This window comes from Erinaceus europaeus, chromosome 8, assembly GCF_950295315.1.
Source record: "Erinaceus europaeus chromosome 8, mEriEur2.1, whole genome shotgun sequence".
Lineage (NCBI taxonomy): Eukaryota > Metazoa > Chordata > Mammalia > Eulipotyphla > Erinaceidae > Erinaceus > Erinaceus europaeus.
Window position 1 is genome coordinate 85,412,017 of NC_080169.1, and position 16,168 is coordinate 85,428,184.

General features: G+C 38.6%; 1 protein-coding gene and 1 long non-coding RNA gene across 2 annotated transcripts in view; one reads left to right on the forward strand and one right to left on the reverse strand.

Moving 5' to 3' along the window:
• Window positions 1–2,239, forward strand: part of TES (testin LIM domain protein) — a 55,710-nt gene extending 53,471 nt beyond the window's left edge. The window contains exon 8 of the mRNA XM_007525432.3: window positions 1,037–2,239. Within this exon, the coding sequence (XP_007525494.2) occupies window positions 1,037–1,225 (189 nt within the window). The 3' untranslated portion in view covers window positions 1,226–2,239. The remainder of the gene's footprint in view (window positions 1–1,036) is intronic.
• A 1,123-nt stretch (window positions 2,240–3,362) lies between these two features.
• LOC132539787 (uncharacterized) lies at window positions 3,363–7,766 on the reverse strand. Its single transcript, XR_009551081.1, has 3 exons — window positions 7,572–7,766; window positions 6,917–6,983; window positions 3,363–3,636 (listed from the first exon to the last, which is right to left on the reverse strand). It is a non-coding gene; the product is annotated as an uncharacterized LOC132539787 (long non-coding RNA).
• Between the last annotated feature and the right edge of the window lie 8,402 nt (window positions 7,767–16,168).

A 16,168-nucleotide genomic window follows, 5' to 3' on the forward strand; every position in this document is an offset into this window, starting at 1 on the left:
TTTAAGAGCAGTTTTAGTTACCTAAAAAATTTAAGAAGGTACAGAAATTTCCCATGAACTCTTCCTCTACATGTACCAACATCACTAGAATTGTAGCATTTTAATATGAATCAGTCTACACCTACATGTCAAAATTTCCCAAAATCTATAGTTTACAAAGGAGTTTACTCTTAATGTTGAACATTGTATTGGTTTGGACGAATATATATATAATGGACAAGTAGTATATATCTATCATAAAGTCAATATTTTTACTGTCCTGAAAGTCCTATGTGTCTGCCTATTCCTCCCTCTCAACTCCCTCTTCCCCCCTCACCCCTCAAAACCACTTTTTATTGTCTTCATAGGTTTGCTTTTGTTAGAATATGATACAAGCATAATCATAAAAGTATGCTGCCTTTTCAGATTCACGTACTTCACTTAGCATAACACAGGGTTTTTTTCTTTGTCCTTTCATAGATAGATAGCATAAATCTTGAATAAGTATTCTATCATGTGGATATGCCACAATGTACTCAGTTATTGAAAAACAGCTTAGTTACCTCCACATTTTAGCAAGTATGAATAAAACTGCTGTAAAAACCATGTGCAGATTTGTTCATGGACATGTGTCTTCAACTTCTTTGGGTAAATACCAAGTTATTGATATAAGATTGTTGAGTTGCATGGCATGTGGGTTTTCAGCCTGTCTTTCAAAATAGTCTCACCAGGAATGAGAGTTCTGTTGTTTCTCACCTTGCCAGAATTTGGTGTTCTAGGGGAAATCAACTGCCAACACTTTTGTATTATTAATATGTAGTCTAGTCAAGAACACTGGAACCAGACGCACTGCTTTGGAATTTGTCATCAAGACATTCTGCCTTGAACACCATTAAATCACCTGTTTGACACCAGTTTGATCTGTTGTTTTCCACAATGCCCAGCTGTATATTTTTGAGGTTGTCATGTTACTTTAATTTACCAGCTGAAGAAATGTGTTGCATGTGTTCCAATGTAAAGAGTTTGCCCTCACAGTTTGATCTCTCATGTTTGACAGATATGTCAAGGATGTCACAATGCCATCGATCCCGAAGTGCAGAGAGTGACCTATAACAATTTCAGCTGGCACGCATCCACAGAATGCTTTCTGTGCTCCTGCTGCAGCAAGTGTCTCATTGGGCAAAAGTTCATGCCAGTAGAAGGGATGGTTTTTTGTTCAGTAGAGTGTAAGAAGATGATGTCTTAAGAGAGGAACATCGAGCAATATTGAACCACAACTGTCCAAAATGCTCTGCATTTCAACTGTAAAATGCAATTTGGAAAAATAAATGGGGGAAAAAAAAGAGAAACTGTAAAGGAAACCAGGAGATTGATTGTGTTCAGTATATCTCTTTGCTGTTTTTTCTTATCAAGTTTTTTTTTTTCTATTTCAACTTTTAAAACCTACTTTAAGCATTTGACTTTAAAGATGGTAAAGAATTTTATCTGTCCAGGTATAAAAGACTTTTGTGTTGTGAGCTTGGTTTTAATGAATTTTCATATCTTACCCCTCTTGTGCCAAACACAGTATGTAAAAACTTTAAAAGTTAATATACTGAGTGAAGATGAGCATTTCATGTTCTATATTTTTGTTTTCCTCATGTGCTAAACAAGAAGGAAATTAAACTTGTCTCAGTACCAAAGATCTGGATGTGCTGCCTCATAGCCATTGAAGTCTGTGGTGTATAGAGTGAACTATTTTTAAAAAATTAAAAATGTATCATAACATTTAATTTAATGACTATACATTTGCTGTTTCTTTCTAATTGAGGTAGACACAATTTTATTTACACTCCTCTAATTATTAAAATTTTCCTACCTCCCAGTTTTCTCTAAACTGGTGAACTCCCATCTGTGGCCTTGAATATTTTGTCACATGTGGCATCCATACTTTTCTATCAGTGATTTTTGCCTTGAATTTACATTATGTTTTTTAACTTAAAGAATATGCATACTTTTTATACTCAATAAACTATAGATTCGACTGATTTTTACTTGGTTGCATAGTTTGGATAGATAATTGTTTTGGTCTTCATTCCTGTGATACTTTTAAGCATGTCCACAGGACTATCAGGCGCCTTCTTGGCCTCTAAACTTTGATCTTTCAAATCCCTAATGTTTATTTTCATTTGTAACCTTAAACATATAGCTATGACTATGAAAATTAAGTGGAATGAATGTGTATATTATTCAAAATAAAGTCTCACTTTAATAACTTGCACCTTTTGTCTTCATATCCTTTTCATTTAAGAAACAAATCATTCTGCAGCTTTGTATTCCCTACAGCAGAGGGCAGTGTCTCCAAGGATAAAAACTTCCCAAACAGAAAAGTTGCTTCTGATAATCAGACAGAAATCAAACTTTTCTCTAGGATGAAGGAAAGGGAGGAGAGGGGGACTTTAAGATAAATGAAGGCACTTAACAACCAGGTTGTTCTTTTTAGGTATGGAAGGGCTTTTGCTTTCAGAATTAAAAGGCATATGTAATTTTAATTCTGGGAAAACTGTTCTCAAGGTGAATCTAACAAGTATTACTCTCACACTCTAATTTCAGCTCTGGTTTCTAAGAACTTTTTCATGGAAACAATGTAAAAAAATGGAGCAAATCTTGTTTTAACTTTTTTTTAATTATATTTATTGGATAGAGATAGGTAGCAATCGAGAGAGAAATGAGGGGATAGAGAGATACTTGCAGCACTGTTTTTCCACTTGCAAAGGTTTCCCCCAGCATGTGGGGACCAAGGGTTTGAACATGGGTCCTTGTGCATTGTAAAATGTGTGTTTAAATAGGTGTGCTACCATCCAGTCCCGTAAATCTTTATAATACTAGCAGATCCTGAGATTTTCTTTTTTCCTTATGTGTGTGGGTTGCAGTTTTATCCGATACATACTCAGGATAATTTCCTTTTGATCTTTTGTTTGTTTCTGTGTAGTTGGGGTTATGCACAATTTCACCACACATACAAAAAATTTATATATACATAGCAAGGGTAATTGAAAAACCTCCATGACACTGGACCTTCCTCTAGCACCATACATAACACTTCCCATGTGACTAGGGCTTGCACCTGGGTCATGTGCATGGCAAGATACATGCAGTACCCAGTTATCTCTCTCTGCCTGATTTTTCAGTGCAGTTGTCTGATAGTGTTCGTCGTAAATCCCACCAACCATATGTGCATATACACTAAAATACAAATATGCAAATTCCCTTACACCTTGCCTTCTCCCGCCATGAAAATGTCTCTTGAAGCTCACAGTAAGTTTGTGATCTTGCATAGAATTTTTCTTACTTATTTTTTAATTTATTTATTTATAAAATGGAAACACTGACAAGGCCATAGGATAAGAGGGGTACAATTCCCACCATGAGAGCTCCATATCCCATCCCTTCCCCTGATAGTTTCCCTATTCTTTAACCCTGTGGGACTATGAACCCAGGGTCATTATGGGGTACAGAAGGTGGAATGTCTGGCTTCTGTAATCCATACTCCAAGCCTGTCTCTATCTTTCCCTGGTGGGGCAAGGTTCTAAGGGAGCTGAGATCCAGGACACATTGATGGGGTCATCTGACCAGGGATGTCCGGTTGGCACAATGGTAGCATCTGGAACCTGGTGGCTGAAAAAGAGTTAACATATAATGCCATACAAATTGTTGACTAATCGTGAACCTAAAGGTTGGAATATTGCAGATGAAGATTTAGGGTCTCTGTTTTGGAAATAGCTAGTAGGTCTATTTTAGGTATATTCCAAAGGGCCCATGACTTTTATTAGTTTTTGCCTGAACCTGATGTCTGATATGCAGGTGGACCCAGCTTATTGTCTGGGGAGATGATGTCATGGCTGGAAAAAGGGCTGGAAAGCTGGATCAGGGAAGAGAGTAGCTCCCAAATATGGGAAAAATGTATAAATATTGTTGACTGTAAACCCCATCAATTTGATCTGATCTGGGCCCCATATTCAGCATAGGAGCCTCTACACCCCTGTAGGTCCAAACTTGCATTCTGTGGTCATCAGTAGGAACATTCCAAGTTGCACCAATTTCAGGACCCATCTTCAGGTGTTAGATAGAATATGTTATCCAACCCCCTTAGGAGGATGAGCATTCTCCACCATTGTTGATCCACATTGAGGGCAAGGTCCTATGGGCCCCCCTAAAGGAGTCCATTATGTTGTTCCTGATGGAGATAACCAGTGATAATGGAGAGAGGGATGTATTTTATGTCTAGGCCCATGTTGTCTTTGTGGGAATCCCAGGACTCCCCAACTAGGGCCCCAGCTGATGGGGTGTCTTTAGAGTGACTAAAGAATCGTTGTTAAAGTGCCTGCATAGAGACTAAAGAGTCATTGTTAAAGTGCTTGCATACAATTTTAAATGCTAATTCCACAACCACCATTATTCTAAATACTACTGCATAAACTGCTCATGTATATATTTTTACTTCTTTTTAAAAAAACATTTCTTTATTATGGGGACAGAAACTGAGAAGAGGGGATCAGAGAGGGAGAAAGATACCTCTAGCACTGTCCCACCACCTTCTTATATATGGGAATCAGGGGTTTAAACCCAGACCCTTGTGCATGCTAACGTGTGACCTACAGGTCACTGCCTGGCATGCTCCCCCCCATATATATATATATTTAAGTGACAACAGATACATTTCCCATGGCATTTTTTTTCATAAAATTAAACACCTTACTTCCTAGACATCCTAGGTGGAAATAAATGGAAACAATGTCCCTACATATTAACACAGACATTCCTCCTGTGTCTGCCTTCTTCTGAGTCTGAGGTAGAATCAGGGTTGTTTGGAAATATGGACAAACAAGAAATTTGACCATATCCATTATTCAACTGCCCAAGATACTAATTGCAAATATACTGGGGATTTCCTACAAGACTTAATTACATTGGGAAGTACAGAATCACTATCTGGACTTATTCGTACTTTGGCCTTGTAGTAAAAAGAATATAACTATATGAGAGCTTATGTGGGTCCCTGCCATTCTACTTTTTCCATAAAATTTTAGTACATAAATGTATACTTATTGAAGTATAAAGTCACCATGAAGACTAAGAAATGAAATCTCTTTCCTTCTGAGTTACCATATTGGATATTAAGCATAACAATGATTTCTGATTTTTCTATCCCCTAATAGAAATGGGGCATTAGAACAGAGGGACTGTGTGAGGAAAGAGTAGGAAGAGAAACTCCTCTCTTGAGGCATGGGGGATTCAAGTGGAGTTTTTAATCCATCACCAGTTGCTAAAATATTTGAAGTAGTATATATGTCATCCTCATTGTAGAATTTGACACTCAAGTGACTAATCATAAACTCATCCACAGAATTTTCTCATATCCTGTAGCCATTGGAAACAGTAATAATTTTGAGAAATCAGTAAATTTTGGTTATTCAATCCCACTGAAGAATAGAACTGTTCAAGAGACTCAACCGAATATATTTGTTGTATAGTACCTTTGAAACATTATAACTGGCTATCTGAGTTTTTTTTTTTTCTTCAAGTCTAGTTGAAACTTTTCTGACGCTGGAGTCCTCAAGCACATATTTTCAAATCTAAATTTAAAGTATTTCATGCTAATTCAACTAAAGGCAAGAGATCCGTTACTGATTCATTCTTAAGGAACTTCCAACATGCAGTGTTTAAGCTCATCTAACTTCACTATGGTAACTGAAGAGACATCACCACCCAAGATCAGTGTTAAGCCTTTGCCTTGGGATGCCCTAACATATCTGAACTTGTCTTCTGAGTATTCACTTAGTTCTTTGGAAAAACTTATGACTCCATCAATGTCTCCATAACATAACATTGTACCACAAGTTCTAAATACATTCATACTATCGTCCCGACCTCTCTTGATTTAAGTTCTCATATACAACTGTGAAGGTTATACTGAATAATCACATACATGACAAGGACTCACTGTGTGGGAGTATGTGGGTATATTTTGAAAATAAAACCTGAAGTATATTCTTGCATGATCACTTTTTTCTATATATTTACTAGTTGTCTAAGTACCTCTAGCTAGTTCATTTGTCTTTTCAAGGGGAACCACATGTCATCATAGCTTATAATTAATATGGTAATATATTTTGAAACTTTCAAGGCATACCATTAACCTTTCATACTTGTTCTGAGTGGCATTTTATGCTGACATTTAGGAAGGCTTCATATATTAATGTTCCTCGATGATACTTCCCCCTTGGATACCATGACCTTCAAGTAATAACAAAAATGACTTGTACCCAGTTATACTTAATAGTCAGTCATTATTGAATGCATAAACACTAGAGTTGATGTTACTATAAATAATGACTAATTGCAAAGGCAGCATGGTGAACTTCAAAGAATAGCTGAGATGAGGGTTTTTTAAAGACCTCTTCAAAGTTATAGCTGAGTAAGCTGGAAGATAAAACTACTGGATTTGAGATTAGGAAAAAGGTCTAAAGCAGAATGAATATCTTTGAATATATTGAATTCGTCAAGAAATACAATGGAGAAAAATGATGGAGAGAAGAGGGAGCCAGAACTAAAGTTATTAATAAATAAAGGAAAGAAAAAAAACATGAAAGAATATCCTAGAATTTGACAGAAGATGACAACGAAGGTTTAAAATGACTGTTAAATAGAATGTTCAAAGAGCTATGGCTGTTAGAATAAAAAAAAATTCAGTGTAAATAACAGAAGAGGACATTATCTGCAGGCACTGTGAAATGTCTATGTGGAGAAAGAGATGGGAGGGAAAAACCAGTGCATCACTGACACATATGACACTAGGGATCAAACTCAAGGTGTTCATGCCTTTAAGTTCAAAGTTCTAGCCATTGCACCACCTCCCCGGCTATTTTTGTACCCCATAAAGAATTTTGGTCCATACCTCCAGAAAAGGAGAAATGTTATGGGAAGATGATCAGAGGGCTCTGAACTCCCAACTCCATCAGGACCTGGAAAGACAAGAGGAAAAAAGTAAGGACATTCAGAAGTAGCAGTAGGTGTAGGTGTTTCTGAGAAAGGAAGAGAAAGGAGGGAGGGAGGTGGCACATAGCACTACGCGCAAGATTTCCACAAGGATCCTGGGTTGAGCCTGGCTCCCCACCTGCAACTCGATGCTTCACAAGCGGTGTCTATCTTTTTCTCTTCCTCTCTGTCTTCCCCTTCTCTCCATTTCTTTCTGTCCTATCCAACAACAATGACAACAATAACAGCAACAATAATAACTACAACAATAAAACAACAAGGGCAACAAAAGGGAATAAATAAATATTTTTTTTAAATCTTAAAATAATAGTCAATCCATATCTGCAGCCTTGGGAGAACTACTGCAGTCTTCATTAGAGGGAATGCGGGCACAGAGCTCAGGTGGTTGGAATAGTGTGGAATTTACCTCTATTATCTCATAATTTTGTAAATGAATATTAAATCACTAATGTAAATTATCTTATGTAAGAGACCCAGGCAGTGGTGCACACAGTTAAGTACAAATGTTACCCTGTGCCCTGTGGAAGGACTTGAGTACAACTCCTGGTCCCTACCTGCAAGAGGAAAACTTCACAAGTGGTGAAGCAGGTCTTCAGATATCTCCCTTTTTCTCTCCCTCTCTACCCTTTTATCCCCCCATCTCAGCTTCTCATTCTCCTATCCAAAAAGGAAAAAAGAATGGCCACCAGATGCAGTACATTCATCATGCATGCACCGAGCTCCAGCAATAACTCAGTTGGCGATTAAAAAAAAAAAAAAAAGCTATGTAAGTCCCACATTTAGAAACATGGCCTATCCTTTCTTGTATTCGGTATGATAAGCATTCCACATCTATGCAGTTAGTAGAGCATTTGACTGCAATTAGATTAAAATAATCAGCCTCTACTTGAGAGTACTGCAGAAGAAATAGACTCTGCAGGATAACCCAGAACCAGTTCAGGGATGATTCTCCATCATCAGAAGATGAAAAGGTTGGGAAGACAAGGAGTTTGTGGTTCACAAGTTAGATTTCAGAGGGTACAAAAGTAAAACTATGAAGTATACAAAGGGAGAGTAAGAAACTGAGGGAATTACAAAGTGGAATGAACTCAGATTTCCAAATGAGGCTGAAAATCTAGCTGCCTGGGATAAACAGGGCTGAGAAGATCATGGTGCTTAGTCCTAGTAGTTTGCTAGGGAAGGGTGAGTAATCAAGTAGGTATGCTTTTGGCTGTAAGGAACTGAAAACAGCTAAAGGCGGGTAAAGGTGAGACATAGGCTAGCCCAAATTTAATTCAGTTAAGGCTCTTTTTAATCTCTGTTTTGCCACCCTCCATGTGTTGTCTTTCAATTTTACATTTCTTTTTCCATTCAAACATAATTACCCAAGATAATAGAATCCAAAATTTAATGAAGAGAAAGGGGAAAAGGATATTCTACTCTTTAAAAAGAGCAATTTCCCCCCAGAAGCAATCTCTCAGGTATGCTTACATTCCAATTTCACTGGCTAGAACTAGGCCACATGCTCCTTCCCATCAAAGTAAATGGGTGACACTTGGTGTTGATAACATACATAATCAAAATGCATGCCCTGAAAGTTGGGTACATGGATACAGTAAACAAATTTAGTTGTTTGCTATAAAAGGGATGAATAACTATTAAGCTGACGAGTAACAGGGGTCACTGTGGTTAAAGTAATCAAAATGTTTAGTGTTTAGAGTCTATCTGAGATGTATGTGGCTTCAAGGTAAAACAGATCTCTTAAACAGATGCTCACTCTCCAAAGGAAGACATGAATTCCCACCTTTCATAAGTTGAATGATAAAAATATATCCTTACATTTTTACTTCTTGTAAAGCTTTGAGCAATATTCAACCATTCATGGGGCCAGGTGGTGGCACATGTATTACAATGAACAAGGACCCCGGTTCGAGCCCCCAGTTTCCACCTGCAGGGGGAAAGGCTTTACGAGTGGTGAAGCAGGGCTGCAGGTGTCTGTTTGTCTCTCTTCCTCTTTATCACCCTCCTCCCTCTTGATTTCTGGCTGTCTCTATCAAAGAAATAATAAAAAATTAAATAATAAATAAATGCCACCATGCTTCTGTTAAAAAAATAATCAACCCGGGAGTCCGGCTGTAGTGCAGCTGGTTAAGCGCAGGTGGCGCAAAGCTCAAGGACTGGCATAAGGATCCCGGTTCGAACCCCGACTCCTGCAGGGGAGTCGCTTCACAGGCGGTGAAGCAGGTCTGCAGGTGTCTGTCTTTCTCTCCTCCTCTCTGTCTTCCCCTCCTCTCTCCATTTCTCTCTGTCCTATCCAGCAACAACAACAACAACAACAATAATAACTACAACAATAAAACAACAAGGGCAACAAAAAGGGAATAAATAAATTAAATAAATATAAAAAAAATTAACAAAAAAAAAATCAACCCTTCACTATCACACAGAAACTATAACTTAAAAAAATCTTTAAGATGTTTTCCAGTTTCTGTATAACTTCTCCTTTTCACCTGCTTCAAATTATTTATGAAATTAACTAAAACATATTTTGGTTATCCTTATTTTTCTTTAAAACTTTTAAAAATAGATTTATTCATTATATAGACTAAGACAGGGTGTTCTCAGACTAATCAAAGGACAGAACTGAGGGCCAGGCAACCATCAGATTACTTTTGAACTTGTTCTCATGTTATTCTTTCCTGAATATCAGTTTTCCTATTTTATTTATTTATTTATTTATTTATTTATTTATTTATTTATTTTTGTAGGTATGTTCTTTGTGTTCCCAGTCTATATTGGTGAAAGGTAGATGCTCAAACACTTCTTAGATTGCATGTTACAGATCTAGTCACTCTGAGATTGCTGTGCTGCTTCTGGATTCCAATTCCAAATTCCCAAGGGAAAAAAAAAAACTTACCTCAAATGCTTTACAATGGACAAACCAGTTTATGCACTGGCTACAGAAAACAAAACCTAAAATATAAATGTAAAAAAAAAAAATTTCCCCAAATGTGATCTAAAGAAAGAACAGAGTGGGGGTGGGGGAAACAGGCTATCAGTTTAGGGGGTCACTTATTCTGAACAGAAAATAACTGCTTTAAGTGTAGATAAATAGTTAGGGTAGGAGTGATAGCATGCCTGAGAGGCTCCCTGTTTGTCCATAAAAATGACCCAGGGGCCACTCAGCCTTCTAATTTATTGGGGAAATTTTGGTGCTATGGTGTCTCTCCCTCTGTCTCCTTCTCTGTCTAGCTGTCTGAAAATTTTGACCCTGACTGGGAACAGTGAAACCCCAGAGGTAGCAACAACAGCAACAACAAAAACCATTAGAAGAATACAGTGTGACAGAACCTGCTAGTTACCAAACCAGGGTGTCAGGCAACAGAGAACCCAGTTGAGCATACATTTTACCATGTGCAAGAACTTGGTTCAAGCCCCCACTTCTCCACCCGCAGAGAAGAAATTTGATGAGCTGTGAAGCAGTGTTACAGAAATCTCCTTTCCTCTCTCATCTCTATTTCCCTATTCTCTATCAATTTCTTTGATATCAAATAAAAATAAAGAAAAAAAATAAGAAAAGTGAATGCTCACTAGGAGTGGTGGATTTATCATGCAGACATCAATCCCTAGTGGTTATCCTGGTAACAGTAAAAATTAATTAATTAACAAATAATAAATGAATAACTAATAATAATTGATTGATTAATTAATTCATTTCCAGTACGACTGAATTTCCAAGCAACTATAACAGTTGTATGGTGTCGCGGACCACCACAGTGGATGAGGAGCAGGAGGGTCAGGGGTCTTGAAGGCAACCTCCCCCGTGGGTCAGGAGTCGGCGCGAAGGAGAACAGATAGACACCACACTCTATTGGAGGATGAATCTGGACTCATTTTAATAGTGAAACTGCATTAGCTTTTATACTTTTTTCAGGTTACATTCAGGTTGCCTAAACAACCAGCTCATAAGGAAGTAGGAATAAGCATCATAGTCTTGTGGTTTCGGCAGGCTATATGTTACTCCCCTTTTACTGTAAAGAATGGTACAATACTTAGTATCACCCTGTTCTCAGGGGAGGTCATACCCAGAATTGTTTTTGACTTTTGCGGAGGGCTATTTCTATCATTAATCTTCTATGGGGGGGGCATACAGATCTTTGTCTAGTTGTGGACCACTGCTCATCTAGATCTGGTACAGTTTAACTATTAATCTTTCTTTGTTTCAATACATCAACTTGTACCAGGGAGGCCTCAATCTCTGCATTCTTTCTTTGAGGGGCAGGTCATAACATGACTTGTTTTGTCCGTCTATGTTGACCCACCTTCCCTACTTTCATAATGTAACTTTCAAATATGCCCCTGTGTAAGGGAGAGGGGGTGCTTCTGACTCTCCATTCCCACCAGGCACTGCCAAAACACTATTAATCAATTGTGACAGTATAATTATTTGTAGCAATGATGGGGGGAGAATGCGTTGACCCATTCTCGTCCTCCTGCCCAGCTTCCTTGAAGTCTGAATGCAGGTCCAGAGGAGATGACCCTGTCCAGCTCCCTGGTGAACTTTAATGGGGCGCCGCAGTATGGGGCACTGTCAGTAAGCTTTGCCCTACAGAATATTAAGAAAAGTAATGTAGCTACATTATCCAGACTTGACTACTTGACTAGCTCATGATTCTTGAGGAACCAAAACGTAAAGGAGTCTCTCCCATTTATACCACTGTGCAATGAAACATAATGTGAGCAAAAAATTATTATTTTAAGCCACTGAGATTAAGATTATTTGTTGTGGGAAGATAGAGAAGTTAGCCAACTCGTGAAAATAAGTAAATAAAATTTGCCATTTGCTCATTTATAAGTATGTCTAGACTAAGTGGTATGTTAAATTGGAATACTGGAAAACTGGAAGTGAATGAAACAAACAGAGCTCTTACTCTCAGGTCTTCAGAGAGTCGTGGAAGAGATGTGCAAGTAAGCATCAAATTCAATAATGAAAATCTATTCTCAGGAAAGCCCAACATAAGTGATTCTAGAGTGACTGCAATATTGAAATATCTTCCCTAATAACAGAGGTCATTTTTATTGATTTCTTAATTGAGTGTGTGGGGGGAACAGAAATGTTGCAATAATAAAAATCCTGGTTACTGTGAGATTGATGGAACTGTAGAAGAGAAATAACTAACCTGAACCTCCAGCCTGGCCAGACAGAAGAGAATATTTTGCAGACATCTGTCAGGGGGAGATGAGAAATTATACCCATGTGTCAACAACTACAACGTAAGTCATTGGCTCTCCATTAAGTGATGTGAAATCAAAATAAGAAAAGGTCACAGTCATAGATCCCATAGAACCTTGTCCTTTACCATGTGCAATTTATCTTCCCTTCCCTTGAAAGTCAGTGAGACTTTGACTACTCGGGTGAGTAGTATGCCCCATAGCATGAATGCCTTCTACACAAAGTCATAATACATGACAGCTCTCTCCAGACTGTATCAAGAGATGTAGCCTCATTACCATAATGTGTAGATACCAAAATTAGACCAATTGCAAGAGTCCATGTGAAAAAACCCACACAGAGAGAAACTACCAGTCCAGGGCCAGCATCCACTGCCAAGCATGGGAATGAACAATTCCAGTCACCAGCCTATAGACTTCTTTCTAGTTGAGAAGTCATTAATATCAAGAGAAGAGACAAGCTGACCCTTCTGTGCCCCTATTAAACACCTGAAACAGATTTCTCAAACCTAACAGCTGTGTTTTTAAAAATATTTTATTATTTATTCCCTTTTGTTGCCACTGTTATTTTATTGTTGTAGCTGTTGTTGTTATTGATATCGTTGTTGTTAGATAGGACAGAGAGAAATGGAGAGAGGAGGGGAAGACAGGAGGAGAGAAAGATAGATACCTGCAGACCTGCTTCACCACCTGTGAAGCGACTCCCCTGCAGGTGGGGAGCCGGGGGCTAATAGTTGTTTTATGCCACAAAAATGTGGCATCATTTGTTATGCAGTTGTGTTATCTACATTTGTTGAACAAAATTAATTTATACATGAAAAAGAATCCCTGCCAAACATGCAGACTTACTCCATATGTTACAAAATGTTATTTATATAAACATACTCTTTAGGATATTGACTTTAATCCTTTTTTATCAATCTTCCTTTTTCCCTTTGCTTTGGATTTGTACAGATGTGCTGACTTAACATTACTCCACAGTCTGTAGATTTTATAAACATAAGAAACATCTGGAATAATCTAGACTTAGAAAAATCTGGTGAGCACTACTTTTTTTTAAATTCTTCTTGGGGGGATTAATGTTTTACATTCAACAGTAAATACAATAGTTTGTATATGCATAACATTTCTCAGTTTTCAACACAACAATACAACCTCTACTAGGTCCTCTGTCATCCGTTTTGGACCTGTACTCTCCCCACACCCACCTGAGTCTTTTACTTTGGTGCAATACACCAACTCCAGTTTAGGTTCTATTTGTGTTTACTCTTCTGATCTTGTTTTTCAGCTTCTGCCTGACTTATTTCACTTAACATGATTTCTTCAAGCTCCATCCAAGATGGGCTGAAATCGGAAAAGTCACCATTATTGATAGCTGAGTAGTATTCCATTGTGCATATATATACTATAAATTGAGCACTACCTTCAACACAGTGAATATAGGAGTTAGGGTCACAGTCCTGGAGCAAGAGGAACGTGTAGATTCCCACAGGAAATCTTCAGTGACTGAGCTCTCTTCCTTACTACATGCAGTCTTCTGTACTGTAGCTGCCAGGGTGAGAAACATCTAAAGGACTTTCAGTAGAAAGTCTGGTTTATTCTCCAAATTCTTTTTTTAAATATTATCTTTATTTAATTATTTATTGGATGGAGACAGCCAGAAAACAAGAGGGGAGGGGAGGGAAAGGTTGATCGGGGGAGAGACAGAGAGACACCTGCAGCCCTGCTTCACCATTCATAAAGCTTTCTCCCTGCAGGTGGGGACCAGGGGGTAGAACCTGTGTCCTTTCGCACTGTAACATGTGCTTTCAACCCGGTGTGCCACCACCTGGCCCCTTATTTTCCAAATTCAATGAAATAAAAATCATTTAAGGTAGATGGACAGAGGATTTATTATCCTCAAGCTTCTATGAACAGCAGATATAAAACTATATATAAACTTTATTTTTAGGGCACCAAAGTAAAAACCCTGTGGTGAGGGGGAGGGTGGACACGCGGCTTCCTGGGCCGGCGGGGGTGAGGCTGGGGCCGGGTAGGTGGGATGGGACACAATCTTTTGGTGGTGGGAATGGTGTTTATGTATACTCCTATTAAATTGTAGTCATATAAATCACTAATTAATATGAGAGGGGGAAATTGATTGTATGTCTAACAAAGGGACTTTTCAAAGTTAACCCAATTACCAAATAATGTTATTTTAACAATAACTATCCATTGTCTTCTTGAACCTTAAGACAGCGGGAACCTCACATTTCCACTATAGAGCCTAAACTTCCCCCAGTCCTGGGACCCTAGGGTAGGGCCCACTTTCCCACATGCTTCTCCCAATTCTTATCAAATAATATTGCATCAGCAGATCGCAACCTAATCAACACAATGATTGCCACCTCAACATGCTTCAGCTCAGACTGTGTCCAGAGACTTCAGGTGTGGAATGACAACCCTTCAGCTTCATTACTCGGGTGAGACTTTTCCTTTCATCGTATTCTCTAATTCCATCACAGGTGGATCACTTTCTAACAAAGTCCCAAAACCTAGATATAGACCAGGTTCCAGGAAATAGAGCATATGATCAGAGGTATCCATAAACTAGGGCAAAATATAAACCTGAAAGCAGTAGTACACTAGAGTTTGCAGTGAGTACCTCCCTAACACTTCCTCTCCACTATTCCAACCTTTGGGTCCATGATTCTTCAACAATTTGTTTGGCTTTGTATGTTAACTCTCTTTTCAGCCCCCAGGTTCCAGATGCCATCAGGATGCCAGCCAGGCTTCCCTGAACTGAAGACCCCATCAATGTGTCCTGGAGCTCCGTTTCCCCAGACACCCACCCTACTAGGGAAAGAGAGAGGCAGACTGGGAGGATGGATTGACCAGTCAACGTCCATGTTCAGCAGGGAAGCAATTACAGAAGCCAGACCTTCCACCTTCTGCAACCCACAGCGACCCTGGGTCCATACTCCCAGAGGGATAGAGAATGGGAAAGCTATCAGGGGAGGGGATGGGATATGGATATTGGGTGGTGGGAATTGTGTGGAGTTGTACTCCCCATCCTATGATTTTGTTAATGTCTCTTTCTTAAATTTAAAAAAAAAAGGAAAAAAATAAAAAAAGAATTTCACAATATTTTATTTTGTGAAGAATTTAAACAATTAGAGACCCATTATACTAAATGGATAGAAGATAAAAATTCTGGAAATTAGCCACAAGGTGCATTTATTGAAGAATTACAGCTTGTGAAAGAATAATGTGATATACAATTCATTATCAAAGTTATGCATAGGCCAGGCTTCCCTAGACTGAAGACCCTATCAATGTGTCCTGGAGCTCTGCTTCCCCAGAGACACACCCTACTAGGGAAAGAGAGAGGCAGACTGGGGGTATGGACCGACCAGTTAACGCCCATGTTCAGGGGGGAAGCAATTACAGAAGCCAGAACTTCCACCTTCTACAACCCACAATGACCCTGGGTCCATGCTCCCAGAGGGATAGAGAATGGAAAAGCTATCAGGGGAGGGGGTGTGAAATGGAGATTGGGTGGTGGGAATTGTATGGAATTGTACCCGTCCTACCCTATGGTTTTGTTAATTAATCCTTTCTTAAATTAAAAAAAAAAGGTTATGCATAATGTATTAGAATATTTTCTCAAATTAAAAAATGAATTACTTTCTGGGCTAGCAAACCAGCTCACTTGGATAGCATGCTGTCTATCATGTGTGTAATCTAGGTTCAGACCTGAAGGAAATTATAGTGCTATTATCTCTTCCAATCTCTGCTTTTCTACCTATCTCTCTCTATCTTAAAAAAAAAAAAGAGAGAGAGAGAGAGAGAGAATTATGGGGCAGATGGTAGCACAGTGGGTTAAGTGCACATGGCATTAAGTGCAAGGACCAGTGTAACAATCCCCGTTCAAGCCCCTGGCTCCCCACCTGCAGGGGAG